At 39.0% G+C, this 25,012-nt stretch overlaps 6 protein-coding genes across 12 annotated transcripts; 3 read left to right on the top strand and 3 right to left on the bottom strand.

Annotated features, from left to right (window-relative positions):
* Window positions 1-3,744: 3,744 nt before the first annotated feature.
* On the top strand, window positions 3,745-6,461 carry LOC126784747 (uncharacterized protein OsI_027940-like). Of its 3 annotated transcripts, XM_050510244.1 has the most exons (8): window positions 3,745-3,845; window positions 4,136-4,322; window positions 4,428-4,581; window positions 4,686-4,729; window positions 4,813-4,899; window positions 4,985-5,035; window positions 5,113-5,170; window positions 6,183-6,461. In XM_050510244.1, the coding sequence occupies exons 1-8, from the start codon at window positions 3,841-3,843 to the stop codon at window positions 6,272-6,274; spliced, it is 678 nt and encodes a 225-aa protein (XP_050366201.1). In that variant the 5' UTR covers window positions 3,745-3,840; the 3' UTR covers window positions 6,275-6,461. The 3 variants fall into 3 exon arrangements, with proteins under 3 accessions (XP_050366201.1, XP_050366203.1, XP_050366202.1); XM_050510246.1 differs by lacking the exon at window positions 4,813-4,899; XM_050510245.1 differs by lacking the exon at window positions 4,985-5,035.
* A 1,217-nt stretch (window positions 6,462-7,678) lies between these two features.
* Window positions 7,679-10,086, top strand: LOC126784746 (uncharacterized protein OsI_027940-like). 3 transcript variants are annotated; one of them, XM_050510242.1, is made up of 9 exons: window positions 7,679-7,824; window positions 8,068-8,254; window positions 8,345-8,498; window positions 8,607-8,650; window positions 8,747-8,851; window positions 8,939-8,989; window positions 9,074-9,124; window positions 9,215-9,272; window positions 9,749-10,086. In XM_050510242.1, exons 1-9 carry the CDS (start codon window positions 7,820-7,822, stop codon window positions 9,817-9,819), a joined length of 726 nt encoding a protein of 241 aa, XP_050366199.1. In that variant the 5' UTR covers window positions 7,679-7,819; the 3' UTR covers window positions 9,820-10,086. The 3 variants fall into 3 exon arrangements, with proteins under 3 accessions (XP_050366199.1, XP_050366198.1, XP_050366200.1); XM_050510241.1 differs by having other exon boundaries at window positions 8,601-8,650; XM_050510243.1 differs by lacking the exon at window positions 8,939-8,989 and having other exon boundaries at window positions 8,601-8,650.
* Window positions 10,087-10,616: 530 nt separating this feature from the next.
* LOC126784744 (WD repeat-containing protein GTS1) lies at window positions 10,617-13,207 on the top strand. Its single transcript, XM_050510238.1, has 8 exons — window positions 10,617-10,921; window positions 11,097-11,304; window positions 11,395-11,490; window positions 11,614-11,688; window positions 11,802-11,912; window positions 12,032-12,123; window positions 12,310-12,391; window positions 12,676-13,207. The coding sequence occupies exons 1-8, from the start codon at window positions 10,686-10,688 to the stop codon at window positions 13,036-13,038; spliced, it is 1,263 nt and encodes a 420-aa protein (XP_050366195.1). The 5' UTR covers window positions 10,617-10,685; the 3' UTR covers window positions 13,039-13,207.
* A 242-nt stretch (window positions 13,208-13,449) lies between these two features.
* On the bottom strand, window positions 13,450-15,489 carry LOC126784749 (probable U6 snRNA-associated Sm-like protein LSm4). The gene is made up of 8 exons (XM_050510247.1): window positions 15,348-15,489; window positions 15,187-15,229; window positions 14,987-15,028; window positions 14,761-14,859; window positions 14,583-14,660; window positions 14,198-14,234; window positions 13,816-13,980; window positions 13,450-13,674 (listed from the first exon to the last, which is right to left on the bottom strand). The coding sequence occupies exons 2-8, from the start codon at window positions 15,187-15,189 to the stop codon at window positions 13,652-13,654; spliced, it is 447 nt and encodes a 148-aa protein (XP_050366204.1). The 5' UTR covers window positions 15,190-15,229; window positions 15,348-15,489; the 3' UTR covers window positions 13,450-13,651.
* A 1,620-nt stretch (window positions 15,490-17,109) lies between these two features.
* Window positions 17,110-22,715, bottom strand: LOC126784743 (DNA mismatch repair protein PMS1). Of its 2 annotated transcripts, none has more exons than XM_050510235.1 (10): window positions 22,004-22,715; window positions 20,521-21,912; window positions 19,662-19,915; window positions 19,456-19,582; window positions 19,178-19,246; window positions 18,963-19,036; window positions 18,231-18,296; window positions 18,033-18,136; window positions 17,731-17,912; window positions 17,110-17,493 (listed from the first exon to the last, which is right to left on the bottom strand). In XM_050510235.1, exons 1-10 carry the CDS (start codon window positions 22,562-22,564, stop codon window positions 17,368-17,370), a joined length of 2,955 nt encoding a protein of 984 aa, XP_050366192.1. In that variant the 5' UTR covers window positions 22,565-22,715; the 3' UTR covers window positions 17,110-17,367. The 2 variants fall into 2 exon arrangements, with proteins under 2 accessions (XP_050366192.1, XP_050366193.1); XM_050510236.1 differs by having other exon boundaries at window positions 22,000-22,117.
* Window positions 22,716-22,947: 232 nt separating this feature from the next.
* Window positions 22,948-24,814, bottom strand: LOC126784745 (thiamine pyrophosphokinase 1). 2 transcript variants are annotated; one of them, XM_050510239.1, is made up of 6 exons: window positions 24,568-24,814; window positions 24,394-24,490; window positions 24,113-24,185; window positions 23,867-23,968; window positions 23,457-23,706; window positions 22,948-23,364 (listed from the first exon to the last, which is right to left on the bottom strand). In XM_050510239.1, exons 1-6 carry the CDS (start codon window positions 24,695-24,697, stop codon window positions 23,246-23,248), a joined length of 771 nt encoding a protein of 256 aa, XP_050366196.1. In that variant the 5' UTR covers window positions 24,698-24,814; the 3' UTR covers window positions 22,948-23,245. The 2 variants fall into 2 exon arrangements, with proteins under 2 accessions (XP_050366196.1, XP_050366197.1); XM_050510240.1 differs by having other exon boundaries at window positions 24,394-24,495; window positions 24,568-24,710.
* Window positions 24,815-25,012: the final 198 nt, after the last annotated feature.

The following is a 25,012-nucleotide window of genomic DNA, read 5'->3' as shown; positions in this document are numbered from 1 at the left end:
TTTGTTGCAATTTCTCGACGACATATCTGGTGACGTTTCTGTGTCATGACCGGGCTTGGAGTACGGTGGCGACGTCTTTATCCCACCCCATGGGTCTGCTCCTGGTTTGAGGATTGTAGGAATCTTGGATTTTATTGTACTGTTTGCTGTTTGTTCATGTATTTCTTCCCCTTAGATCCTTTTGGATTTGTGTTTGTTCCTTGAGTTGAAGTAATATATGATATCTCACTACCCAAAATAATAATAATAATAAGCGAATAAATAAGATTGATGAAGTATATACTTTAGGCAACATGGTTCATGAATATGTTCTATTATTCTAGTTAGTTGGATTTGAATATATTCATATCGAATATTTCTACATCGATATTCAATCATAAATAGACAGTACTATGCCATTGACGTACACTGATGTGAAGTTAATAGAATCAGATTAATTGAACCAACCATATTACATCCTAAGCATGAAAACATATCATATGAGCTAATGGTCCCCCCATACCCTAAATTGTGAGAACACAATTGTATACGACTTCCTATTTCCAAATAAAAGACAAATCAATTTATTTGATGCATGTTATCCTTCCCCACATGCATTGATCCTTACGTACGTTGTTCCAACTCATTTTGCTTGGTGTCCACGAATTCCATCACCCCTAATAGTTAGAAGGCTCTAATCATGCTAAGTCCGAACCTAGGCGAATACATCAGGATCGACGTCACATGTTACATACATTTTTTTAGACAAACTTAGGTCAATTCAGATGAAGAGTGTATTCAATTTGGAGGGGAATTTGTTAGAAGAATAAAAACTACATTAAGAGGAGAAAACAAAAGATATCAACATTAGGCAAAAGGACCACACTGACTTGAGCATTATATGGAAGATCTCACACACCGAGCTATCCCTATTATCTCATTTATTAGTATGAATTATTCCTCATATTGTTTGTTTCTCTGTTTCGTGGATTAGAAGAAACTAAAGAAGTGTTTTTCGTATAAGCTGCCAAGTGAGAAGATGACTAGATGAGCGTCGAAAAGGGTAAAGGGCTCATCAAGGGCTCTTTTTTCTCATACGAGCATCCTGGATCTCATTTGGTTTTCTAAACAGCTTAAGAAAAAAGGGAGATAAGTTTGTGTAACATTAGAATTGGCTCGTGCGTTCATGTATTTATATAAGTCTAATGATGTACGATTCAAGGAGGTTTAGTCTGTGATTAGAAAAAGTTAGAATCGAAAATATATTACGAAGAGCAATAAGTTCCTTTTTTTTAATAAGCCCCTAAAAAACTCAATTTATTTAATAAAAATAAAATCTCACGATGAGAAGACATAGAGCCATAACCCCTATATACAAAAACATTATTACACATATCCTCATATAGAATATCCTGAATAATAACATAAGTCTCCTCTAACCAAATATCATCAAGATAAGACTTACAAATAAATTGAACTAATCTATCCCGTGCACAATTTGTTTCATGAAAAACATGTTGAAAAAGAAAAAAAAAGTAATACAATCAATTGAAAAAGAAAAGTTATGAGACGCAATTATAACATTAATGAGGTAGGAGGCTAAGAAGTACGTTGGGCCGATAATTGTCTGGTTATCATTGTCAGTTTGTCACTAGACACAACTGAGCCTCATAATGTACTAAATTATTCTCACGTTCGAATATGAGTGTCACTTGACACTTGTTGTCAAACGTCACAATTAAGACAACTATCACACTTGGAAGTGTCACATAAGAATTGAATGCTTTGTATCATTTGAGTTTCATATGATTAATTTTGTATTTAGTAGCTTCGTTGAGAAATGCGGATAAATGGTTAAAAAAACTAAATAAGAAAGTAAAAATGCTTCTAAAAAAGAAACTAGAGTACAAATGTACAGTCACAGAGGAGGCGGCGGCGGTGGAGCTACCTTTCTAGGCGAAGCTCAACCTGCCTTGCTAAGATGGGTTGTTATGGTCTCACCAACCAATAAATGAAGAGTGGGTCAGCCCAAGGGGTTGACTAATAAGCCCAATGTTGTACTGTGGGTGGAAGTGGAGGTTAGCTTTGGAAGATGGTGGAAAGCCAAAGGCCAAGCAGGTGGAAGTGGAGACCAAGATTACTAAGGATACCCTTGATGAGTGTGGCTTTTGCTTGATCGGTTCATTCTGGCTTTGGAATAAGTTAGCACTACTGTCATAGTTCTTTTGTTCCTCATAGATTCAACATAGGGATAGTTAAGACTCAAGTCTCAAGTTTTTTAGTTATTCTGTATGGTTCATTTTTATCATAGTCCGTAAAAAGCGGAATGTGTTTATATTTTTTTATACTTTATCTCTTTATTAATATAAGACTTTGTGTCATTTAAAAAAACATGCAGTGAATTTGATTCATGCTAATCTGAGCACGGAGAAGAGGTTCAAATCGAGGGAGGGAGATATAGAGGTGAGGAGGCGTGAATTAAAAATGGAATGGAAAAGAGAAATATTGGTTTTTCAGTTTTTACTTTTAGGTTCGATTTGTTTAAATGGAATGTGAGAAAATGGAAAAGATTTGATTTCTTTTCCATACTTATATGGAATAAAAAAAGGTTTTGTTAATTACATACTGAGTGTTTGTTAGATATGGAATCTAAAATGTAGAATTATTTTGGTAAGTCATTAGAATGGAATATTTGATCAAAATTGTCATTAAAACTCATTTATTTAGAAATAAAATATAATTTAAGAGGAAATTAGTCTTTATGGTTTGAAATGAAAATAAAATACTAGGTAGAGAATTAATTTCAGACTCTAAGAGGGTGTCAATTTTCAATCAAATCATTTTTTTTATTTCCATTCAAATATCAAATGACAACCAAACAACACATAGAGATGAAAAACTGAAATGAATTCATTTTTCATAGCATAATTTCATATTAACCAAACAGGAGCCTTAAAGTGGTAATTGAAAATGGAATGGGATGACCAAAGAGAGTGAAGCTAAGTAGTACGGACACGGACACGAGTGTCCGTATTGGACTCGATTCGATACGTAGACACGACATATAGAATTTTTTTTGGATACGGACACGTGGTGGACACGTTAATTAAATATTTTTTTTAATATATATATATATTTATTAAAAAATTATTTTATAAATTTGAAAGTATTTAGAATTTTAGATGTATATATATGTCAAAATGTGCATTAAAATGATGAAAACATAACTTGTTAGAATGGCTAAGGACTTGATAAGTACCTTGGATAACCAATGTTCGAATCTCACCACAAGTATTCTTATTTTTATCACGAGTTTCTCTCCTTATATATATATATATATATTAAAGTGTACATAAATATAACAAAAACTGAATCTGATGGAATGATTGATGAGTTGTTGAGTGCCTTGGATGACCAAGGTTCGATTCTCACCATAAGCACTTTCACTTTTATTATGAGTTGGTGCGTGTCCGCGTGTCTGATTTGGACACTCGCGTGTCCGATTCGGACACTCGCGTGTCCGGCGCGTATTGGGCCGTGTCCGGCGTGTCCGTGTCGGACACGCGATACGCCACTATAATGGCGTGTTCGTGCAACTTAGGAGTGAAGTGATTTCCATTCCCAAAACTTAAGTGCAGTAAACAACCGAATTACCCAAAATGGGAGTGACTGAAATTTACTGCTGCCGTAAAGTTTGGAAGTGTCTGTCAGTCTAGGCCAAATAAAGGCCGTATATATAAAAACGTCACAGGCCCATTTGAGATCACCACTCTTGGCTCCCGAAAAAAGAAGGAAGACGAAGAAGAAGAGGGGTTTTATCTCCAGCTTCTAGGGTTTTATCTATTAATTTCCACCTAAATCATGAGGTAAATCTCTTCTCTCTTCTCTGCAACTCTCATCATCTCTTCTGATTCATCCCTCTGATTGCTTATATCTACTTGATTCTCGTATTTTCGTATTCAGTTTAGCTACTATGTATGATCCTTAATGCTCTATATGATTCGTAAAAAGCTATGCGATGTTTCAATTTGTGCTGGGCTGGTTCCGCTAAAGCATCAAGACTGTGACTTTAATTCGATTATCAAGCTTTGATTTATTTCTTGTGTTGAATTCTTGCCAGTTTACTGTGATTAATGGATGATTGAATTTGTTGCAGTCGTCATCCTGAGCTGAAGTGGGCCCAGAGGGAGGACAAGGTCTTCCTTACTGTGCTTCTGCCCGATGCCAAGGACGCCAAGGTTAAGCTTGAGCCTGAAGGTGTGTTCGTCTTCTCTGCTAGTGCTGGCGCAGAGAATCATCAGTATGAGCTGAAACTCGACCTTTTCGACAAGGTTAATGTAGAGGTGAGGAGAGAGAACTAGTTTACATGATCAATAATGCAGTTTGTAAGATGGATTTGATGCTTTCTCATTCAGTTGCGTGACAATTTTTTCATCATCGTGTTGTAGGAAAGCAAAATAAGTATTGGAGTTAGGAGTATTGTCTGTATTGTGGAGAAGGCAGAGAATGTTTGGTGGAGTAAGCTGCTGAAAGGAGCTGGGAAGACACCGCATTATGTTAAAGTGGATTGGGACAAATGGGTAGACGAAGATGAGGATCCTCGTATGCCACCTACTAACCTGCTCTGTTTAATGACCTTTTAATTATTAATTTCACTGAGCTGCATTGTATTATGTAATTAATTTAAACCGCTTTTTGTTTCACAGCAGCAGCTGCTGATGACATGGGTATGGGAGGCATGGATTTCTCGGTTAGTATATGTGCGGGATAATTCAACTTCTAATTTGGTTTCTCGTAATAGTTTTTTGTTCTAACTCACCATGCGCTGTGCAGAAATTTGGTGGCATGGGAGGTGATGATCCAATGGGCGGAATGGGCGGTATGGGTGGTATGGGTGGAATGGGCGGGATGGATTTCTCGGTCAGTATTAAGCTTATACTTTATTTTCTGATTTAGTTTCAATCATCGCAGCATTGCTCTAACTCTTAAACTGTGTATGCTGCAGAAACTTGCTGGCATGGGAGGTGAAGGTGGAATGGGTGGGATGGATTTCTCGGTTAGTAATCATTGAGATGTACTTTCCAATATCTGAATTAGTGCAAGGTCCATTGTCATAACCCATTTACTCTGCAGAAATTTGCTGGCATGGGAGGTGAAGGTGAAATGGGTGACTTTGATGATAGTGATGATGGTAAGACAAGTCAGCTTAATCATAAATTTCTTTGCGACAAGTTGAGAACATCACAGCAAGTAAATGTCTAGAATCTAAAACAACAGTTCTACCATGTATAGAATCTAAACTCCCATGGTCTGATGTGTGCTGTGATTTTCTGGTGCATCACTTGGGAACAAGCCTGGCATTTCCAAAAAGTCTCTATCTTCCACAACCAATTATGTGATACTAAACTTAGATTCTTTGTAAATATATGTCAAGTAGTTATTATTTGAAGGGTAAAACTACTGGTATTTGGAACATAATTATTGCATACATATAGCTAGCTGCAAGAAAGGTATACTCCAAGCGGATATAGTTAATATTTCTGGTTTTTTAGAGCATACCTATTGCATACATATAGGTAGCTGCAAGAAAGGTATACTCCAAGCATATATAATTTGTGCTAGTATAGTCTATTCGAAGCTAATGCAGAAGCATAACTAGAGCTGCATAGCAATGAGATTATATTTTGGCATTTGGTCTGTTAAGTGAAACTTAAATGCAAAAAATTGGGATTAACTGACAGGATAGGATTCACGCTACCAGGATATGCAACACTGGTTATTTCCTTGTTTAATTGGAAGGGTGTATTATTTTTAGCTGCATCTGTACTTGATGAAGTTTCAGTGTGGAATTTCATCAGCATTGAAGCTCTGTTAGTCAATAGTTGGTAAATCTGTCAAAAGATTTCAAGTGTAAAGCAGGGCACAGGGTTGACATTGACTCTGACTCTGACGTGGCTGTGTGTCTAGAAATGTCGAGTTTGGTGAGGAATACTTGCACCATAGTGGTATTATTGGAAAGTCTTATTATTTTCCCACACCAGTGGTCAAGTTGAAACTATACGTCTACATTGTTATCCATAGGGGATGAATTAGTTGTTTTTAAAGATGTGAAATAAATAGGTGCACCATATTGCTTGAAGTAATCACACTTGTTTACAGAGATGTAAATTAAATAGTTGCTGAACTTTGTTGTCCTATTGCAGACCAAGAAGTGTCCAAGCCAGGAGAACCGGATGCTGGCAAGAGTGAAGCTGCTTCCTCAGGAGAGAAGAAGGAAGCTACACCAAGCACATGATTTTCGTGTTGTTTCCGTTTTTTTTTTGGGTTTGGTCTACATAACTGATGCCTGCTTCATGGTTGAAGCCAGTGGTTTTCCAGCATTAGTTACTTCGTGTGTTTGATCTAACTTGTGAAGCTATTCTGCTAGATCATGCTTATAGACCGACAGATGCCTATGTATGTGAATTATGGATTTATCAATATCTGTCAAGTGTCTACCTCTAAAATGATCATGTTGATCTTTCAAATCCTTGTTTAGAAAGCATGATGAAACTGATAGAAAGAATAATGATCTACCGTTCAGGGATCATGACCAAAATCTATATTCAGCCCTTGTCAAGTGCTCCTGCATTTGCTGCTATTAATCGATTACTCAAGGAAAATTATTGGCAACCCGACGTCGTACCCAGCCATTGGATGATGGAAATTACTTCATATGAGTGAGCTATCCCTAGTGATTCCGTGATGACTTTATAATGAGAATGATTTTCCATTACCGAGTTTTAGCACCCATTTTAGCCACATTTTAGCACCGGTCTCAACATAACTAGGGGTGGGCATAAAAAACGGAAATCCCGATCTCGTCTCGAAATTCATAAGGATGAGACGGAAGTCTAAAAACGTTCGTCCCGTCCCGTTTCATAATAGTGGGATGAGACCTGAGACGAATATTTTCTATCCCGCTTCGTCCCGTCATGTTCACTTTTAATGAAAACTTAAAAATTCTTATATATTTGTATCAAAATAAAACTAATTTATGTTCTTAATAACTCCAAAATTATATCAACTCAAATAATAATGGTAAATTATAATATTTTGAACATAATATGCATTTTTTTTATTATAATTTAATTATTGAATGTTATTTTGTTATGAAAAAGTAAAAATATAGGTTTTTATTTAACTTAATAGGAATGTGGGATTTGTCCCGTCCCGACTCAACCGGGATTAATCCCGAGTGAGATGTATTCTTAAAAACCCTCATCCCGTCCCGATTTAAAAGAGTGAGACGTGACGTGTGATGAGCCCCATCCCGTACCCACCCCTAATCATAAGTATTAAAACCAAAATTTTCTAAAATTATAATTGTTTATAATCCCCGTTTTAATTATGTTAGCAAATTAATATCAAGAACATAGTCAGTGCCCGCAAAAACTAACATTTGACGAGTGTAAACTGGTAACTACGGGCTTAATACGAGGAGCTAACTTAAAAACTTACAATTTTACGGTTAGTTTTACATACAATCTCAAAATTTATTGTTGAGATGGATATCAAGTTTTGCATTATATTTCATCAAAGTAACAAAAGTAAGAATCTCATTCCCCTTGTGTTGGGCGAGTAAGAATAACAAAAGTATATACCCAAAATGGGGAATGAGTAGGAGTTACTCCAACTCCGGGTAATAAAGTCCATTGCTTTTCCTCGCCTCTATTTAACTCCCCTCGTCTAGGTCACGACTCTCAACACAGGGTTTTATTTCCAGCTGCTCAACTCCTCAGTCCGCTCCTAGGGTTTTTCACTCCATCTCTCTCTCTCTCTCCCTTTCCCCTAAATCACCATGAGGTACATCTCTTCTTTCTTCATCTCGGAATCATCCCGTACTATATCTCCGATCCATTCTCTTCCTGCTCGTATTTCAATTTCACTTCATCGTCTCACTATCAACTGTTCTATTTCTGAATCGTAAAACTTACTAATTGAATCTTGTTAATTCGTTTTGGGCTGTGTAGAAATGTGATATTCGATCCATTCTGATTGTGATTATAGCGTTGTGATGAATGAATATGCTTTTTGAATTCGTTGCAGTCGTCTTCCTGAGGTCAAGTGGGCCCAGAGGGAGGACAAGGTCTTCCTGACTGTGCTTCTCCCCGATGCCAAGGACGCCAAGGTTAAGCTTGAGCCTGAAGGCGTCTTCATCTTCTCGGCCAGCGCCGGCGCCGGGGATAACCAGTATGAGCTCAAACTCGACCTTTTCGACAAGGTTGATGTGGAGGTATGAGTTGGTTTATCACTCGATGAATTAGTGACTGTGTTTTTATGTTCAAGTGTCGAGTTTTGATGGGTTTTGTTGTTTGTGTTGTAGGAAAGCAAAATTAGTATCGGAGTGAGGAGTATTGTGTGTATTGTGGAGAAGGCCGAGAAGGTTTGGTGGGGTAGGCTATTGAAGGCGGAAGGAAGGACGCCGCATTATGTCAAAATAGATTGGGACAAGTGGGTTGATGAAGATGAGGATCCTCGTATGTAACATGATATACTGTTCTTTATTTGCACTTCTTTAACTTTGACCAAGTTGAGTTATTTTGTGTGATGGATTATTGTTCTTACCACTTGTTGTTTAGCAGCAGCAGCTGGCGCCGATGACATGGGTATGGGTGGCATGGATTTCTCGGTTAGTAACTTTACATACTAGCTTACAGGCATTTTGACTTCTGACTTTGTTTTTTTCATATTGGTTTGTTGTTCTGAATTTAATTGTGTTGTGCAGAAATTCGGTGGCATGGGAGGTGATGATGCAATGGGAGGCATGGGTGGACTTGGCGGCATGGGCGGCATGGGCGGCATGGGTGGAATGGGCGGGATGGATTTCTCAGTGAGTATATATCAGTTTGTGGGATATTTCATCTTATGAAGTAGTTTCATTTATCAGTTCAACTCTAACTGTAACTTTAATGTACAGAAACTTGCTGGCATGGGAGGTGAAGGTGGAATGGGTGGGATGGATTTCTCAGTAAGTAAAATTGTATTTATCATTTTCATTTTGAAGCATCTTCATTATCAGATCATTGTTTTGACTCTAAACTGTATTCTACAGAAACTTGCTGGCATGGGAGGTGAAGGTGGAATGGGTGGGATGGATTTCTCGGTTAGTACTGTTTTGGCTTGTTTTCATTTTCCACTATCTAAATTAGTGTTCAACTACCAGTCCAATTGTTCTAACTCACTTGCACTATAGAAATTTGCTGGCATGGGAGGTGAAGGTGCACCGGGTGACTTGGATGATAGTGATGATGGTAAGAAAACTATTAGCTTATTGATTAGTTGAGTACATGATAGGGAGTATAAATCTACTATTCACTATACTGGTTCTGCATTGGCTTCTTTGATGCAACCCCCAAGGTCCAATGTATGCATCAATATAGGAGATACACTGTATGGGTTCAGATGTCTTGGGTACTTCTAAAGCCAAAAAAATGAAGCTTCATGAGCTTTTTGAATGATGTGTTGATCAGATTAGCATTTAAATTTGTTATACAAATGATTTATAGTCAGAAAAGTAAATGTGAAGCAGGAACGACTCATACTGTATGGGTTCCTTTTGTCATGTCTAGAAAAGTGGTATTTGACATTCACACTATTTTAGTCCATTTAAAGACTTCATGTGTGAAGTGCTATACATAATTATCGAAGGGTCTTTAGTTTGTCTTGCGTATGAATTTACAAGCACAAGAATAAACAAGCTGCTGAAAGTTAGCTTCTTTTATTGTAGACCAAGAAGTTTCCAAGCCAGGAGAATCAGATGCAGCCAAGAGTGCAGCTGTTCCCTCGGGAGAGAAATAGGAAGCTGCATCTAGCAACACATGATTTCGTATTGGTTAGCATTACTGATGCGGTCAACAAACAATGGCTTTGCAGCTCTTTGGTTTGGGAGCTGATTTAGATCATGCTCAGACTTCTGACATATGTATTTTAGTTGTTTGTTTCAATTTTCATAAAGTTGAGCTATGGATTTCAATGGTTTTCTAGCCAGCTTTATTCTCGTTTTTCCAGCTGTATGGATTGATGGATATATTCATATATCATATTTGTTTGCACTAGTTGAATTCAGATTCTGTGGCTGAAAGTAGAAGGTTGTGAAAGAGATGCCATCTATTCTCAATTGATTCAGATCATCATTATATGTTTTTCCAATGATTGTGAACGTAGATCGACTGTTGTGCAAGTAAGTTGAAAGAGAACCAGTAGATTGTCCAACTCTGCTGCCATCCGTCATCTGTTTGCTGCCCAACTTGGTGATCGGCTCTCTGTAAATATTCTTCATTCCTGTACCCACACCTGGGATGCCAAAGTCTGAAACGAAGAAAAGACTGGCCTTGTGTTGGTTACGGGTTATGGCAAGGTAACTGATGACTGGACAGAAAGAACCAGAATACAAATGTAAATCTGTACAGATACCTTGCCGTCACCAGTAACATTAATCGGTTTTAAAGCCTAAGCAGGTTGTAAGTGTAATTGTTATGTCCGGTGAATGGTGATGGCAGGGCATCAAGGAATTCCCAATAAAATGATGCTACTTGTTAACTCACTATGCTCTCTTATAGCTATATGATCTCGTAATTGGGTTCTAACAAGAAGCAATCTCATCCTCTAACCCTCTCTTATCCCTACTGGTTCATGTTCTTCTTGTTCTCGCTAACAATCAATTAATGACGTGGCAAAACCTGACTGGTGGGACTAAAAACCCTAAAGCCCCAAATATTCAGCTCAGCCGAAACTTAGCGCGAAAGAGAGGGAAGGAGGAGATGGAAGCCATGGACTTGGATACGGAGCCTCAACCTCAGCCTGAGCCTTCATCCAATCCCAACTCGCTGAAGCGTTTCGGCCTCAAAACCTCCATCCCAACCAACTTCGGAGACGACTACGTTTTCCAAATTGCCCCCAAGTAAGTGTTTTTTTAGCTTCCTTCTGAAATTGTGACGACTCTGATAATGAAACCCACTACTGAAATGTACAAAATTCCAATTGGGTTTTGCCGATCTCATAGAACCCATCAGTTTGTTTTGAGCAATATGTACTTAAATTGGTTTTGTAATTTGCTCATTTTGTGGGTTGTTAAGGGATGACTGGACAGCAATGGCGGTGTCACTGTCTACGAACGCAGTGAAGCTCTACTCTCCGGTGACGGGTCAGTACTATGGAGAGTGCAAAGGCCACTCTGCAACTATCAATCACATCTCATTTGCAGACTCATCATCTCCGCATGTTCTGCACTCTTGCTCTTCCGATGGAACCATTAGACTTTGGGACACCCGCACATTCCAACAGGTGTTATGAACTATTGGCATTTTACATAGAGCAGAGTTCTCTAGGCGTGTGCTTGTTGTTTGATTTGGGTGGTTTTTGTTTGTGCTGCAGGTTTCGTCTTTTCACTCCGGTTCGAGTGATGAGATATTCAGCTTTTCTTTTGGTGGATCATCTAATAATCTTCTAGCCGCAGGATGTAATCCTCAGGTGCTTGTGAAGGAATTTCCATCATCTTTAGCACATTGATTATGAGATAATATCACTAGTCAATTGTCCTCTTTGTTTTCGGTTTACCCTTTGGATTGCTAAAACTGGACTTACTATACTCAGATACTATTGTGGGATTGGAGGAGCGACAAACAAGTAGCATGCTTAGAGGACTCTCATGTGGAAGATGTCACTCAGGCAGGTTCTTGTGCTTTTATGATCATGCAATTGTTAGTTTAGCTGTAGCTTTTTTTGGCATTTCGTTCCTTCATAAAGTTATTAAAGTTGAGCTACATTGTATATTTCGATAGGTTCACTTTATTCCCGACTATCAAAACAAGCTCCTCTCTGCTTCTGTTGATGGATTGATATGTATATTTGAGACAGATGGAGATATCAACGAAGATGATCATCTTGAGTCGGTAAGTTCAAAGTTGAAGAGCTGTAAAAATATTGTCTTACATTACTAACCTAGAACTATTCTATTGAACTTTCTGGAAAGCTTCCTGAGTATTTACATTTCCAGTTTTCAATATTCTAGGTCCTGAATGTGGGCACCTCCATTGGGAAGGTGGGATTTTTTGGTGAGACATATCAAAAGCTTTGGTGTTTGACCCATATCGAAACCTTAAGGTAATCTTTCCATCCATTGATCATGGTTTAACTTCTGTTGGTTTCTGCACATCTGCTGTTTGTTTGCCTTATAATTATGGTGGTCCATTGGTGACTTGCATAAGCTTGAAATCGCGCATATTTGAAGAGATTACTGAATGATGCTATATATTTGGCTCAACTGTTTGATTGATGCTCCTGTTGTAGTATCTGGGACTGGAAGGATGCAACTGAAACAAGTTTTCAGGACACTCGTTCTTTGGCTTCTAAATGTTGGACTCTAGGTGATGTAAGTTCTCGAACATTTTTTTTTTGTATGAAGTTCGTAGAGCTTAGTCACAGAACTAGACTTCATCGAGATTTACAATATCCTTCTATTGAAAGTAGGTTATAATTATGGCTGTCGAACTTAACACTACCAAAATTGTGTCTGGATGAGTAATTTAAAAGCTCATTGAAGATCTTGGTAACAATGTATATAATTCAAGGACTTGGTAGAGGCATAATCAATGTTCTATTAAGCATATTTCTACCTTTAGCTAGGCCACTGACCAAATAAAGTTTGTTGGGCAGGTTGATTACTTTGTTGATTGCCACTACTCAAGAGAGGCAGAACAATTATGGCTTATTGGTGGCTCTAACACTGGTAGTTTAGGCTATTTCCCTGTAACTTATACAGGAACACAAGCCATAGGATCCCCTGAAGCAATTCTTGAAGGTGGCCATACAGGTGTTGTTCGAAGTGTGTTGCCTATGTCGAACATGCCAGGTCCCCAAGGCCAGAGCATTTTTGGATGGACTGGTGGTGAAGATGGCCGTTTATGTTGCTGGTTATCAGGTGGCTCTCTCGACACCATAAACCGATCATGGATTTCAAGCGAACTTGTTTTGAGATCACCAAAGACCCGCGTGTCAAAAAGGCACAGTCCCTACTAACAGCAGGCTAGAGAGGATGTCTCAACTATCAGTCTGTTGCCATCGCCTTGTAACATTAAGCTTTTTGTACCGGAGTTGGTTCCCAGAAAATGGGAAATTTTGTATGATATATCCAGCAGAATTTTTTGTTTTGCTAGTGTCAAGGATATAATTCAAAGTAAAAGCATTCCCGGCTTCTGAATTCCTCTCATCAGTTTGGTCTTAGTATTCCCCTATTTAGAGACATAAACTAGCACGAGCACTCCTTGGAGTGGCTCAAATTGAACATGGTCCAATAACCCCAACATCAAATAGGAAATAGCTATCATTTTTGCTTCGAAAAACAATGTTTAATCAGTAAACCGGAAAACAGGCATCTCAATTCTCAAGCAACTTATCCTCACCATGAAAGATCGAGAGTACCACGCAAAAAGTACATAAATATGGATCTATTTCCTTGAGAGGAACACCAGGCCAACAATGTTGAACAACCATTCCAAGCATCACATTACCATACATAAAAACTTCTGTCATAGCTAGAAAAACCCAAGATTCCACAAAAGCATCGGGCCACAAAAATGCCTTTAAAAGTGGCAACCTTGCCCATCTAAGTTGTTCCACAAGCTCAGCTGAATCAAGCTCGGCCTCGGCCTCCACCTGAATGGCAAATTAGATGATACCAACGTGTTAGTTTGGAGTCCTATGAGTTATTAATGGAACATCTCATTTTCTCTCAACAGTCGGCAACATTAAGAACCAATTCTACTTGATGAAATAGAGATGGGTTAACAAGTTTACCTCTTCCACCAGCCTTTCCACCTGGTCCGCCTCTGCCACGACCTCCACCAATACCCTTAGAACCATCATCTAAGCCACGTCCAATGCCTTTTGGCTGTCGTCCGCCAGGAGCATCCTCCCTACCTCCTCTTCCTCTTCCACGTCCTACTCCAGGTGGTTTCCTATCTGGAGAAGTTCATCAAAACAAATAATATCAGCGCAATTTCTACTCATCTTAATGAACAAAAGCCCAAGTCCAATGTGAGTTGACATATAAACTATAAAGAAAAACAAAGACATGTTTACACCATTGGTTAGAGGGGGAGCAGAGAAAAAGACTTCCGAGTTTGAATACAAGTATCAAGATAATTAACCAACACCAGTTCAAAATATTTCATTATACCTGTTCTCTTGGTTTCTTCCTGAACCTTGTCAATCACCTGATATACCAAAGCAGGCAATAGATTAGACCCTATGGCAAAGCAATGGTACTGAGATCAGAAGAAATAAAAGAAAAATGATGCTTAAGAGAGCTCCCAACTTAAGACTATGGAACTCATGTATCAAACAAGCCAATGTTTCTGCTAACTGCTATGAAAAATGCATCCACAAACATTATAAATATACACATGGTTCCCCCCACAAAGCATGATGGAAATCTATCATAGTTTCTAGAGTTTAGGGACAACATGGCAACCACGAACCAAATTAAAGTCTACTTATGGAAATTACTACATGATATAATTCCCTTGAAAAGATAAAACGAAAATAATAATCCTGAAACATACCTCATCAGGAACTCTCAGATATTTGATAGTGTTCCCACGGATATAACACTCGGGCATCCTCCAAAACCTGTCTCCGTCCTACACAGTACCATAACAACACGCGATAAGTACATTACAAGAGTTTCATCTCTCTTTTTCCAAAAATCCAGCTCTAAAAACAGACGAAAAAGTGACTCACTTTGGAAGTGCAGATGACTTCTCGAAGATGAATGTTCATCCAAGTGTCACAATTCACCAAATGGCCATTGTAGGTCTCCCCATTCTTGAGCTCCACCAACTGTTACAGCATGCCACAACACGCAAATCATAAATCTGATAGAAACACCAAACCAACCCAAAACATGATGGTGCATTGACTAGTAATTTCAACTCGAAAATTTTACAACAGAGGACCACGATCTTACCATGGGGTGCCCTTGGGCTGTCTTGAGCAGAGATAGCGGAAGCTGCAATAGCCAATAATTATTCACTCAGTTAAAAATAAAAATCCAAACCCTAAATTACGCAGTCTAGTGAATTCCTAGAGCTATTTCAGTTCAGTTTCCTAAATTCTCATAAATCGCAAAGAGGCGGTAAAGTAAATTAACCGGGAAGAGGAACGTACCATCGTTTAGGGTTTGGAGGTCGCCGCGAAAATCAAAAGTGACCTGAAACAAAAGGCAGAGGAGGATTTAGAAGACGAAGAATAAAAACCCTAGAAAGTTTGGTATTTGAGTAAGTGTTGTAGTAGCCGAAAAACCCGAGCTGAAGGATGAAGAGGGTTACCGGAAAGTTGGGTGGGATCGCGAAGCTCTACGCCGCTTTGCTTAGCTCAGCCTCTCTTCTTCTCTTTCTCTGTTTCTAAGAGTATCGAGCGCGCTTCTGAGCTTTTTAGTGTTCCCAAAGTTACAATAATAGTGACTCTTAGGACCAATAATACTGAGGGGTGAAATAGGATATATATATATATATAATTTTTTTATTGTTTTTAATTATTTGCTGTTTAAACTCAAAGCAAATTATAAAAAAGTATCTCTATGAATTAATTATAAACATGTCATCATATTTAAGTAGAAATTATAAAAAAATCAACAAAATAAAAAGTCACTTTAAATATATTTTCTGGACTATTTTGACTTTTTTACTATTTTTTTCATTCTTTTTCTAATTTCGACCATAACTTTCTCGTCCGGCGATAGATTTTGACGAAATTAGTACCGTTATAAAGATCTCGCTCCCCTATTTTATTTGATATACTATCCACTCCGAATAGACCAACCGTACAAGGCGCAACAACCATCACAAAGAGTTGCCGCCATCGATGACAGTGCTCCAAGCAATTCTGGCGAAACCGAAGCTTAAGGTTCCCTAATTCTAGCTATTCTCTTCATTCTGAGCATACTTATACCAATCTCATTTGAATTTTAATAAAATTTTTCATATTTCCACATTTCCTCTCGGCATGTCACAACCACTATCACAGACATTGTCACACTAACTATCACACCCACTGTCACAACCTCTGTCACACTACCTGTCACACCTTTTGTCACACTACTTGTCACACCTTCTGTCACACTACTTGTCACACTTTCTGTCACACTACATGTCACATCCACTGTCACACCTTCTGTCACACTACATGTCACAATCGCTGTCACAACCACTATCACACTAACTGTCACACCTGCTGTCGTAACCGCTGTCACAATCACTGTCATACAGTTATACCTGCTATCAAAACCGATGTCACACTAACTTTCTGCTGTGACAGGTAGTGCGATAGCTAATGTGACACACAATGTGATAGCTACTGTGATAGCAGCAGTGGTAAATTCGTTCAACATCAGCATATGTGCATCTTCCGCAGTGAACATGCGCCTCCACCCTGCATCTCCACCCCGCGCCTCCATTGTCAAACCACAACTCACGCACGTCTCAACCCCGCGCCTCTACCATCAAACCATGACTCCATCTCTTGCGTCTCCCTCTCGCGCCTCTACCCCGCACCTCCACTGCATCTACAAACCACGACTCCACCCTTCACCGATGATCTGGTGCCTCCACTCAAACCGGCCGCCGACTAACCCGTGCCTTCACCCTGCGTCGCTGAACTCTGCACCTCCTCAGTTGTTTCAGGTTGAGAGATAGCTATAGTGGCATTATTGTAAATACTTCCAACTTTAGTGGCAACGCTATAAGAGATTTAAGAATATGACTTTTTCCTAATTTTGAAATCTTACATGACTTTTTTCTAATTTCATGTATGAAATGTGACTTTTTTATAAGAAGCTCTAAACTTAAATCCACCGGAAGTGATCGAGTTGGTAAGCTGTGAAACTTTAATACATACATTCGAATCCCGCAATTTATGACCAACAGTGATTGATCCCAATTTATTCTTAGTAGTTAGGAGGGAGGATATGAAATTCTTTCGACAGACATTATGATTTATCGACATGAACTAGGGATAAACCAATTTTGGGCTCTGTCAAATTCAATAATGCTTTAATATAATTATTTTTGAGAGGAAAGATTTTGATGGCAATTAGAACACGTAACTTTTAATCGAAGAAAGTGTACAGACCCGACCATACAAATTTCCAGCCTAACTATAAATAAGGTACAGGGTTAAATCATTTACAGAGGAGCTTCCTAAGTGCTTAGTGTCTCAGACTCTCACCCAACCCCCAAATATGCATACAAAATTCCGAAGTGCCAGACTTGGCGGGGGTACTGTTGTCATAAAGTTATGAGGTCGATACATGATAAGTTTGGCCTTGCCTCAAAAGGTTAGGGAAGTTCATCAAGACTCTGCATCATCGTTTTCTTCAGATCTGTGAATGGTTTTCAAGTCAATCAAATGTCGCATGGTTGGCCTGCCATGAGGACAATTCCAAGGAGACTTCAGACCGACCAGATGCTCAAGTATCTGAAACAGACGATTCTCAAGTCAGCATTTGAATCTGTATTCACAAGGAAAACTTCCCCCTAGAAAGTGAGGACCAGATGTAACTAGAGAACATAATAGAGAGACCATACATGAGAACTTCAGCATTTTAGAAACAAGGGGTTCACTATGCAACATTGTGAAGGCTTGGAAGGGTAGAAGTGGTTGTGTATCAGGTGCGAGGATCATAACACATATAAAGTTACGAGATGTGGTTACCTTCCGCATCTCATTTTTTCCAAGGGCATCTCCAATCATAACAGATGATCTGCATGCCCGTGATGCCAGCATTGCGCGAACTCTGGAGGGGCAAACGGAATCAACAGTGTCCATCTTATAACTGCCAATGATTGAGCATTCCCCATGACCATCAGCAAGAGTGGAAATCAAGTCCTTAACATCTATTCAAACAAACAATAAGTTACTGTCTGAGGACTAATGTCTGAATGCACCGAGTGCTTATTAGTTATTACTCTCCAATTAACAACATGTGCTATTTTACAACAAGGGATGCCTCATACCTTCTACTCCAAAAGTTATGTTTTTGCTGAATGGAACAGCTTTCAATTTAAAATGGTGACCAGGTGGAGCATGTGGATCCTCTTCCAAGGAAAATCCATTTTTCCTGAGATTGGAACCAGTTCACATGATTATCAGAGACAAGATTAGATTTATAGAATAAATATGTTATCAATGAAATTAGTCAAACTCAAGTTCACCTGATTATGTCTATGTGCATTGAAGCAACAACTTCTTCTTCGGGGGATAACTCCAACCTCAATGGCCTACGTAATCAAAGAAGTAAGCTTTCAGACCTTGATGTTTGATTTAACAAGGGGAAGAAAAATAATCAGCAAGGAGAAAACAATCAAGGTTTAAGCTAATTTTCAAAAACCTACGCCGTCCTTTCTTTACCCACGAGTCTATTAATAACAAGTGACAACCTAGTTAACCTGAAGCTTCAACTAAACAAGTTATGAATTGTTAGTGCACTATCAGTTCCCATATTATATGAAGCAAAGACATCTGAATTTGCCTCTACCACAGCAGGAGATGGCATTTTTCCATGTGAATTTTTTTAGGGAAGACAGCAGCTTGATCAGGCTCTCTGCTAGCCACAAAATAAAAATGAGCAAAGCGTTTGACAAAGAATGTAAATATTGCCTCAAAAACTTCAAGGTCACAAAAAAATCGATTTCTGAAGTTAATGAATCAGCTACTACTCTGAGTCCAAATAATCAGTACGGAAATATGTAAACATGCATACAAATTTAATTTCGATTCTTTTTCTATAGAAGTGGCAAACCAATAACAACAGGGAAAATAATAATGAAATGGAACCATACAAGGAATCCTCTACTAGGGACTATTAAGGAATTAGGACACTCGAATGATAATAGATTTTAATCAGGAGATAAGTTTAATACAACTCATTGAAAACCATAACTCACCTAAGCAAAGGCTGTTGATTTAAAATGGTAGATTGTGACAGACGCTCAAAATTGTACTTCTCATCAGCTGCATGCTGGAAACAGAAAAGACTTGTATCAAGAAGGTACCACTTTTCAATTAGGTTTACATATGTAAATGCAAGATATAAAAAGAAAGAATTGTGATACCAATAGAAAACAGTATGAAAACTTGAGAAGCATGGCTACAAAAGTACCTGATCTACAATAAATAAATCTTGATCTAACTTTCCAATAATGAAGCCAAGATTGAATTGCCCAATCACCTAACATAACCAAAGAGTCGATTCATATGCAGAATATTAGGAACGGGTAGAGTTTAGGATATTTAGTAAGAAAATTAAAATGAATAAATAATAAAATTAACCATAATAATATAATATATATAAATGCAATATATAAGAACATTACACAAATAATTTTATTATGAATCCAAAAGTACTGCAAACAAAAATGAGTTGAAACATGCACCGACCTTCATTCTACCAAAATCTTCCTTTCGGAAAAGTCTTTCCAACTCTGTGGTAGCTGCAGCTAAGGCCCTTGCTTTCCGCTCCTCATTTTCTGGTTGAGAAAGCTCCAGTGTTGCAGCTGTATAGCACCTGCTAGTGACCAGAAATATCAATTCCATATTAAAACATATTGTACTGCTAGATTGCAGAAGATGTTACGGCTCTAAACCTTTGTGCTTTTACTCCAGGTAGGCTTGATTGCAATCTAGAAAAGATTTGCTGCCTCCTTGTCTTTAGGTCTTGGAAACTAAATGTCAAGGTTGAACACATCATTATATCAGAAGAAGGCTTTGGAGTGCTTGAAGATATACAAGAGGAAGGTGATGCAGCTGGAAGATCTTCAGGCATATTTATATCCCTGCTAGGTGAAGCAGTTGGTATCATATCAACAGGAGTCACTGTTTCCTCTTGAGCCTGTAAATCCTGTAACAAAAGAGTGAAGTTGAAAACAAAAATTTAATCATTAGGGTTTCAAGAAATTTCATGCACAACAGTGTCCTGATAAAGATACTAATCTGGTTCCACCTTAAGAAAGTGGAACCAAAAGCAATTAGCATGCAGTGTTCATGGTGTTAGTAATTTCAAACTACATGCATAGAACATTGCTTCTAAACGACTAGAACATTAAAGTAACTCAAGAGTGTATAGATAAGAGATGAACTTTATGCACAGAACAAGTAAAGAAACTTGATGTTCCTTAAGCAGTTCATTGGTCTTCTTTCTTACGTAGTTTGTTTAAACAGACTTTTACTCATGTTCTATTAACGTGCCATTTTTTAGGCCCATAATTTTATGAATAGTGGTGTTTTTCTTTTTGTCATATCTACAAAATAAAATTTTTCTTTAATGATGAATAATAACGTTAAAAATAAGATCACAAAAAAGCCATATAATCCAAGAAATTTGAACCATAAAACATTAGACAGGATTGCCTCAACCTTCTAATAATGTAAGAAACTAACAACTATGTCCATGTTTAAGCTCAATCAACCAAAATCAGAAGAAAGAAAAAATAGAAAGCGACTTACTTCTCCAAGTTCTTCACCCTCAGTCTTGCTTCCAGGAGAAACTGGAACTCTAATTTTATTGAGGATCCTATCTGCTCTAAAATACTTGGATGACTGATTCTCACGACTTACGTCTCCAAGTTCTTCATCCTCAGTCTTGCTTCCAGGAGAAATTGGAACTCTAATTTTATTGAGGATCCTATCCGCTCTAAAATACTTGGATGGCTGATTCTCACAAACTTCAGAACGATTATCAACTTCAATAGAATCATCAATCTGGTGATGACTAAGTAGGGGTTTTGAAACTGCATCAACAAAATCACTCTTGGATTCAGAATGAAGAGTTTGGTTCCTTAGGACAGGCATTTCAGACAAGACTGAGCTAATACTATCTTGCTTTCTTTTAGTTACAGTTACAAACTCATTAAGTGATGCTTGTACAGAGCTTGAGCGACCACTTGAATCTACACTCACTGCAGTTTGATCAGCTTTCATACTACTGAGATTCTTTCTCAATTGACTAGTTCCATGGGACTTCTTAATGCTGTGTACTCTTAAAGCGAAATCCTTCCCCTTTGAATTTTCATGGGTAAACCCTTCTTCATCATGAGTAGATTCAGAATCAGTATCCACAGCTTTCAGAAGAGCGTCGCCTTCTGGAGAGCAATCCTCAGGAATAATTTCTTTAGGTACAGAATATATAGATGGCTGTTTTGAAAACTTATGAGACCTGTGACCAGGAAAACAGAATGGGGACCTGCCTCCTTCCTTAGTAGGCTCCTCAGCTTTATCGACAGCACAAACTTCTTCAGGGACATCATCATCATCATCCCTATTTAATCGTTTACAAGACCTTTGATCTGGTGAGCATAACTGAGACCTGCTTGCTTCTTTGGGAAGCTCCTCCAGTTTATTAACAGAATAACGAGCATTACTAGTGGAATACATCTGCTGCAGACCCTCCCTTAAGGAAACCAGTATGGAGCTCTCATCAGAAAAGAACACTTTCCTTTTATCAGGAGTAACATTGACATCACACGCTCTTGTTGGAACAATGAAATCCAATATGGCAATGGGATGCTGCTGGGAATTTGCCCCTCTATACAACTCATTCACAAGCTTTGTGACTTTCGGCATATCCACAGGTCGACCATTCACAAAAAAGAACTGCCTATCTCCCATGTTCCGACCACTACCCTGTCCCGACTTGGAAAGAAAGCCATCCACCTTACAACTGTCCGAAACAGATATACTCACCGGCTCCAAACAACTGAAAGTGCTCATCCCAAACAATGTCACTACATTATCCTTCAGTGAACCACTTCCTTGCGTTTTAAGCACTACAGACTTTGCATTTCTACCTATAGCATTCGTGCACACTAATCGAACCCCTTTCGCAATAAGAGCATAGGCCTAAAATTGACACATCAAACTACATAATCTAAACAATGGCATACAAATTTCGGCACGAAAACAAAGCGAAAATCTTTGAAAACTTACATACATTCAATAAAGAAACAAGCTTGCCATACTCCTTCCGAATGTTGCGACTGAACTCCTTGCACCTCACCGGTAAATTCACAAACAGATTCTTCACCGTCACTGTGGTCCCCACTTGCCGCGCCGTCTTCTTCTCCGCCACCAACACGCCGGCGTGGTCGAAAGTCAAGTGCGAGGCGACCTGCTCGTACTTGGTCCTGGTTTCCACCGTCAAGTTCCCCAAGGCACAAAGAGAGCTCAAGGCCTCGCCGCGGAAGCCGAAGGTCGTCAGAGACTGGAGGTCAGGGAATCCGGCGAGCTTCGAAGTGTGGTGCTTGAGCGCCAGGACCTTGAAGTTGCTCGGCGAGATGCCGCAGCCGTTATCGATGACCTGGAACAACTCCTTGCCGTAGTCTTTGAGGGCGATTTCGATGGTGGTGGCGCCGGCGTCGAGGCTGTTCTCGACCAGCTCCTTGACGGCGGCGGCGAGGTCGAGGATGACTTGGCCGGCGCAGATTCTGTGGACGACGGACTTGTTTATGGGTTTTATGGATGGCGAGTCGGACGGAGGAGTTGTGGCCTCCATCGGAACCCTAATTCAGACTAGATGAGACTGTTTATGAATTTCAGAGAGAGAGCCCTAATCCCAAATCCCTGGCTTCTTCTAATTTTGCCGCCAAAACAGGAGAAGAGCGCGGATTAGGCAGGTGAGTGTGGAAGGCTTAAACAAGTGCAGGATTTAACTATTCACCAAACGGTAAAAAATGATTGCAGGATTGGTTTTTACAGTTTCAAATTGCCAGGATCTGAAGGTCACCTTTGTATTCCGTGAACTGTAAGGTGATTTACATACTGTAATAATATAATCTTCACATTTGCAACAGAAGTTGATCCGTCACTGATTTATAAATTATAGTCTCCTAAAGTAAAAACTTTGAACATTTACTTTAGCAATTGAGTTCAAACTGATGCGTGAATAATACAAATTGCAATATCGACTCTTGAACATAATTGGTAGTACAAACTGAACAGATAATGCAACAGTTCCGACTGTTTTAATGGGATAAAGATGCTAAAACAATACAAAATCCAATCTAGCCGAGCAGAGACCGTAAAGGAATTCAAGAAGGGGCAACAGGTAAAACTAGATGCAGATTGAAGGCGAACATCTAACTATGAACACTGCTAACTCGATGAACCATGACAATGCAGGAAAGGAAATGAGGTGATCTGTTAGCTTTTGCAACTCATCTCCATATGCTCTGCACTACAGCCTTTTTATGGTTATAGTCCAAAGAAGATCTGAATCAGATTGAACTGTTATTTTGTCTTCTTTGACAAGATTTGAAGTACTTATCAGACCACCAAACCTCATCTCTGTTTCATCTGGAAAAAACAAAGTAATAGCGGGTCAGATTCACATAACAACTGAACCTAGAGAAGTCTATAAGAAACTCAACAAATTGAGTACTACTTACTTAGATCCCATTGAAGCCCGGTGGTTGTAGTACTTCCAGATGGAGTTCCAATGGGTATAAGTCCACAATGAGGACCTTCAACTGAAGACTGAATGTGTATCTCATGACGGTGTGTATGTGGGAGAAGGTGGATGAAGCAATCATCAGAAAGAAGGATTATCCGAATGGTCGAGAATCGACAGAGCACGTTGATGTTTCCTATCTCATGGTCAAACCTTCCACCGAGCGCTCCAGCAACCAGAATGCACAGCTGGTATACCCAAAGAAGCAAATCAGCAGGTACAAGAACATGAGAAACAAACTCCCAGACAATGATAGCAAACATCAATATCTCCCACCAATATTTCTAACTTTGACACAACGACAATGTAAAGTTCAAAGCAGATGAAACAGAAAAGAGCATAACTAACATCAGACTTGTCGTAGTTCTGCGCCCAGTCACATACATATGCCACACACTTGTGAAGATCTGTTGTGTCCTGATCATCAGACTCATCAACTATCTTTGTTCCCTGCAACAACGGATTCAGGGATATACCAAAGTGATAAAATCTAGTTAAAACTTCATACCCAATTTTTCATGCCTGAATATCCAGGTCGACGTCATCAACCTAATTGTTTGCAATGAGATAGAAGCTCAGAAGGGATCCACTTACCATATTAGCATAAAACTCCAAGACATCCTTTCTGATAGAATCCAAGTCACCTTTGATAACGTCAGGCTTGTACCTGTCAGGATTACCATCCCCTAATATCAAAATCAAATCCAAGCCAGCAATCTCATCTTTTCATTGCAATATTAAATAGATTAAACAAATAAACCGAATCTGCAGCGTCAATCCTCCACTGAACAATGATCCATAAGCAAAGCTCCAAGAATGATTCAAGTAGCTTAATTCTAAAATATCAAAAGCTGAGTAGAGTAAACAAATCAAACCTTTTGCGAACATCGGAGGCGTCTTGATGAGGCAAGAGCAGAGGCATGTCGTCATAAAGCCGATTCGCACCGCCGTCAGCGCACAACCGCAGCTGTGCTGCTCTAAACAAACACCAACAAGTCCTTAGAGAAATCAATCAAAAATCCAAGTCCATGAAAGTGCAGGATAACTACCGTGGCTCCACAGCAGTGGAGTGGACCTCAGGAGGCCTTGGTTAAGCACCACCAGCGCATACGTCGGCGACGGATTGGACGTCAACAGCGGCGGAAGGAGAAACGTGGAGGAATGAGACATGAGCTCCATGACGACAAGAACTGTAGAACGACGTGCCGTATGGGGCTACTGAGGAGGGTCCGAGTCTCCGAGTCTCTCCGAGCCTCTGCTAATGTATAAGCTGATGTCTCTAGTAATTTTATTTTTTGGTTACAAATGTATCTAGTAATTTTCACCACTATTTTTTCATGAATAATTAGTATATCTACAAATTCATCCATACGGAGTTAAGGGGGGCAATTAAGTCTTATTACAAATCTGAATGAACAAATACTTAACGATGTGTCAACCGGCAAAGAGTGCTCTAAAAACTACTCTAATTGTTTTAGTATAGCCGTATTGGTG

This window comes from Argentina anserina, chromosome 2, assembly GCF_933775445.1.
Source record: "Argentina anserina chromosome 2, drPotAnse1.1, whole genome shotgun sequence".
Classification (NCBI taxonomy): Eukaryota; Viridiplantae; Streptophyta; class Magnoliopsida; order Rosales; family Rosaceae; genus Argentina; species Argentina anserina.
This window is presented reverse-complemented; position numbering and strand designations above follow the sequence as displayed.

Excerpts from the sequence above, each read along its gene's own strand:
- LOC126784747 (XM_050510244.1), top strand. Across the intron at positions 4,582-4,685 it reads AGACGAAGATGAGGATCCTC|CAGCAGCTGCTGATGACATG; the intron begins GTATGCCACCTA and ends TTTGTTTCACAG. Across the intron at positions 5,036-5,112 it reads TGGGTGGGATGGATTTCTCG|AAATTTGCTGGCATGGGAGG; the intron begins GTTAGTAATCAT and ends TTTACTCTGCAG.
- LOC126784746 (XM_050510241.1), top strand. Across the intron at positions 8,255-8,344 it reads TCGACAAGGTTGATGTGGAG|GAAAGCAAAATTAGTATCGG; the intron begins GTATGAGTTGGT and ends TTTGTGTTGTAG. Across the intron at positions 9,273-9,748 it reads CTTGGATGATAGTGATGATG|ACCAAGAAGTTTCCAAGCCA; the intron begins GTAAGAAAACTA and ends CTTTTATTGTAG.
- LOC126784744 (XM_050510238.1), top strand. The coding sequence starts at position 10,686 with ATGACGTGGCAAAACCTGACTGGTGGGACTAAAAACCCTAAAGCCCCA. Across the intron at positions 10,922-11,096 it reads GTTTTCCAAATTGCCCCCAA|GGATGACTGGACAGCAATGG; the intron begins GTAAGTGTTTTT and ends TGGGTTGTTAAG. Across the intron at positions 11,689-11,801 it reads ATGTGGAAGATGTCACTCAG|GTTCACTTTATTCCCGACTA; the intron begins GCAGGTTCTTGT and ends ATATTTCGATAG.
- LOC126784749 (XM_050510247.1), bottom strand. Across the intron at positions 13,981-14,197 it reads GGAAGAAACCAAGAGAACAG|ATAGGAAACCACCTGGAGTA; the intron begins GTATAATGAAAT and ends GAACTTCTCCAG. Across the intron at positions 13,675-13,815 it reads TGGAAAGGCTGGTGGAAGAG|GTGGAGGCCGAGGCCGAGCT; the intron begins GTAAACTTGTTA and ends TTTGCCATTCAG.
- LOC126784743 (XM_050510235.1), bottom strand. The coding sequence starts at position 22,564 with ATGGAGGCCACAACTCCTCCGTCCGACTCGCCATCCATAAAACCCATA. Across the intron at positions 18,137-18,230 it reads ATGCACATAGACATAATCAG|GAAAAATGGATTTTCCTTGG; the intron begins GTGAACTTGAGT and ends TTCCAATCTCAG. Across the intron at positions 17,913-18,032 it reads CATAACTTTTGGAGTAGAAG|ATGTTAAGGACTTGATTTCC; the intron begins GTATGAGGCATC and ends TTGTTTGAATAG.
- LOC126784745 (XM_050510239.1), bottom strand. The coding sequence starts at position 24,697 with ATGGAGCTCATGTCTCATTCCTCCACGTTTCTCCTTCCGCCGCTGTTG. Across the intron at positions 24,491-24,567 it reads TCCACTGCTGTGGAGCCACG|CACAGCTGCGGTTGTGCGCT; the intron begins GTAGTTATCCTG and ends TGTTTAGAGCAG. Across the intron at positions 23,365-23,456 it reads CGGGCTTCAATGGGATCTAA|ATGAAACAGAGATGAGGTTT; the intron begins GTAAGTAGTACT and ends TGTTTTTTCCAG.